The 3,087-nt window shown below is 41.7% G+C and overlaps 1 protein-coding gene across 1 annotated transcript; it reads left to right on the top strand.

Moving 5' to 3' along the window:
- The first annotated feature begins 213 nt into the window (after positions 1–213).
- Positions 214–2,316, top strand: LOC121996399 (probable xyloglucan endotransglucosylase/hydrolase protein 28). The gene is made up of 4 exons (XM_042550361.1): positions 214–494; positions 564–664; positions 788–996; positions 1,592–2,316. Exons 1-4 carry the CDS (start codon positions 287–289, stop codon positions 2,073–2,075), a joined length of 1,002 nt encoding a protein of 333 aa, XP_042406295.1. The 5' UTR covers positions 214–286; the 3' UTR covers positions 2,076–2,316.
- Positions 2,317–3,087: the final 771 nt, after the last annotated feature.

Here is a 3,087-nt window from a genome sequence, read left to right as displayed (position 1 = left end):
GCTGGTGTTGATCAAAGATTTGAAGAACGGAAATATTCTCGTGAACTTGGTGGTTTTTGATTATCTGAGAGTCTTGTATTTCTTTATTGGCTTCGTGCTTGGTGCGAACTCACCATTTACCGTGTCTTTATTTCCTCCTCTCCCGAGAAAGAGAGAAAAAGGTGAGCCATCAACTCTCAAGCCAAGTCCCTCACCTGCCCTGCCTCAATAAAATAGACAGGCAGAGAGAGAGAGGGGCGAGGGGAGGAAGGAGGAGGAGGAGGAGGAGGAGGAGGAGGAGGAAGAAATGGCCGCTGCTTTATCTTTTCCTTTCTACTTCCTCCTGTTTTTGTGTTCGGTTCTGCTCCCTTCCCATGAGGCTGCTTTCCTCCCGGAGTTGCCCAACCTCGCCACCATCTCCTTTGAGGAAGGCTACACCCAACTGTTCGGAGACTCCAACCTCATGCTTCACGGCGACGGCCGGACTGTCCACCTCTCCCTCGACCAGCGAACAGGTTCTGTCAAAAGTTTTTTTTTTTTTTACAAAAAAAGGGGGCATCTTTGAACCTACGTTCTGTGATCAGGTGCTGGATTTGCGTCGCAAGATCTCTACCTCCATGGATTCTTCAGTGCCTCCATTAAACTGCCCTCCGATTACGCGGCTGGAGTGGTGGTTGCTTTCTACGTATGCTTCTTTGCTCTCGTGTTTGGATTTTGCAGCACTTTCCTTACAAAAACAAAACAGTCGTTTTGATTCCTCTTTCTTTACCACCATGACTCGAAAAGAGTTCTTTTGATGGCGATGCAGATGTCAAATGGAGATGTATTCGAGAAGACCCATGATGAACTAGACTTTGAGTTCTTGGGGAACATAAGAGGGAGGGAATGGCGAGTGCAGACCAATGTCTACGGGAACGGGAGCACCGCGATCGGACGGGAAGAAAGATACGACCTCTGGTTCGATCCCACAGAGGACTACCACCAGTATTCCATCCTCTGGAGCCATGAGAGGATCATGTATGTTCTGTTCTCTCTTTCAACTGCTGGCTCTTGTTCTTGACGACACACAAACTTAGTGATTTGTTACTGCTGCATCTCTAAATTTTGTTACTACTTTTAGTTCCATCTTTCTCAGTTACAGACAAGAATGCAGATGCTCACTTACTCCACATAAAAACTTTTCTTTCTCGTGCCTAAAAGATAAAAGAAAAATAATTGGGAGTAAAAAGAGAGGAGACAATCGTACTCATTTTTAATAGCATTTGAAATCAAAATCACATGCTTCTGCATTGTTAATTATAAAGGTTTTCAGTTCATATTCCCATCATATTTTTTTTTCTTCATCTTTAAACTTTCCTTCTCTTCTCTTTTTTTATTCATCATTGTTCTTGTGAATGTAATTGGACAAGGAAAAAGACTGATCATTACTCATTCTTGTGCATTTGGTGTGGATATCTACATGCACTGAGAAGAAAAGGCATCTATAGTTGTCCTTTTACTATTATTTTGAATTTGAAAGTTCATATGCATCACTTTCTTTGTGGCGTGGTGATGTTGCAAATGTAACAACTTTTTTATGAAAGTTCATGAAATTCTCTTGTTTTGTACACAGATTTTACATCGACGGCATTCCGATCAGAGAGGCGGTGAGGACTCGAGGCGGGCAGTTCCCTTCGAAGCCGATGAACCTCTATGCTACAATCTGGGATGGCTCTATCTGGGCTACTTCAGGCGGCCGCTACAAGGTCAACTACAAATATGCCCCGTACATAGCAGAATTCGCCGACCTTGTCCTCCACGGCTGCTCCGTCGACCCCACCGATGATGCACCAGTCTGCCAGGGAAATGATGCCCGAGTGTATGATTCCATCAGAATGTCACCCGATCAACAAGCAACGATGTCGAAGTACCGAGCGAAGCACATGACCTACTCCTACTGCCACGATCGCGTTAGGTACTCGACGCCGCCAGCTGAGTGCACTCTCGGCCATGAAACCAAGAGCTTCCTTCCGTCAGGTGAGGCAAAATTCAATTACCGCCGCCACCGTGGTAAGCGATATGGCCACAGCAGTTCTCTGAACTCTGCCGACCTCTGAGAAGAGCCCCCGCCCCATTGAGAGAAGAAGAAGGAGAAGAGTTTAGGTATGTTCCAAGGTCTTGGCAGGATTCTTTTTGGTGATGTATAGCAAATTTGTTTGGTGGTGGGGTTGATGTTGAGTAGATTCACATTGTTTGAATGTCACATTTGTTGTATCTCTTGCTATTTTGCTCATCATCATGTGTCTTTCTGCCTCAGCATTAATTCAAGTAATGGCTCTTTGTTGATCTTTCTCTTTATCCCCTTGTGCTACTCCTAATGATCATCTAATGTGGTGGTTGCTCTACATGTCTCCTTCCTTCGAGCCAATGAAGATATTGTCATGGACAATAGAATGCCTAATGCTGATATCAGCCAAGGAATAAGGTAGTTCATTCAGTAGGATTAGCCTTGAAACGATCATATGGTTCGTTTTGGGAAAAGCATTAGAACTTGGAGACATGAACAGCAGAAAACCATTCAATTTAAGGATATACAAGTAGGAATTTTTGGAAGCCATGAATGTTTTTTAAATTAATATGGCTTTTTATCAGTTATTTGATAGTATTCATAATAAAGTGAAAAGTCAAAAATTTTGCCTAAAGATTGTTTTGGACAAAGTGTGTGAATTTGGCGTCCTAAGGGATGATTAGTTCCTTGAAGCATCTTAGATTCGGTCAAGGTATGGCTTATATATATGATCCAATTAAATTATTTTTGAGTAATAAAGTGTTTTTAGTAATAAAATATATATTTTGATGGCTAAAAATTAATGTCATCATGGATAAATTTGCTAGAATTTTCGAACTCAATGAGATGACCATATCAACTTTATACATGATTGTATTTATTTCTTTAGTCTTAAGAAACGGTATGCTTTCGATGAATTCAAAGCTCTCAAATAGTTTAGGACCTAAGATAGAAAGCATGTACCCATTAGATCATGAGAGTTTTTCTTTGTGTGGATGTTCCATGATATTTTCATCTTAAGAGCTCTATTTCAAATTTCAGTTTATCAAAAACTCAGTCCT

The sequence above is a fragment of the Zingiber officinale genome, chromosome 6A, assembly GCF_018446385.1.
Source record: "Zingiber officinale cultivar Zhangliang chromosome 6A, Zo_v1.1, whole genome shotgun sequence".
NCBI classification, from domain to species: Eukaryota; Viridiplantae; Streptophyta; class Magnoliopsida; order Zingiberales; family Zingiberaceae; genus Zingiber; species Zingiber officinale.
This window is presented reverse-complemented; position numbering and strand designations above follow the sequence as displayed.

Bases quoted from the DNA above. Each gene is read 5' to 3' on its own strand.
- LOC121996399 (XM_042550361.1), top strand. From the start codon at position 287: ATGGCCGCTGCTTTATCTTTTCCTTTCTACTTCCTCCTGTTTTTGTGT. The intron at 495-563 runs GTTCTGTCAAAA...TTCTGTGATCAG, and splicing joins CTCCCTCGACCAGCGAACAG to GTGCTGGATTTGCGTCGCAA. The intron at 665-787 runs GTATGCTTCTTT...ATGGCGATGCAG, and splicing joins GAGTGGTGGTTGCTTTCTAC to ATGTCAAATGGAGATGTATT.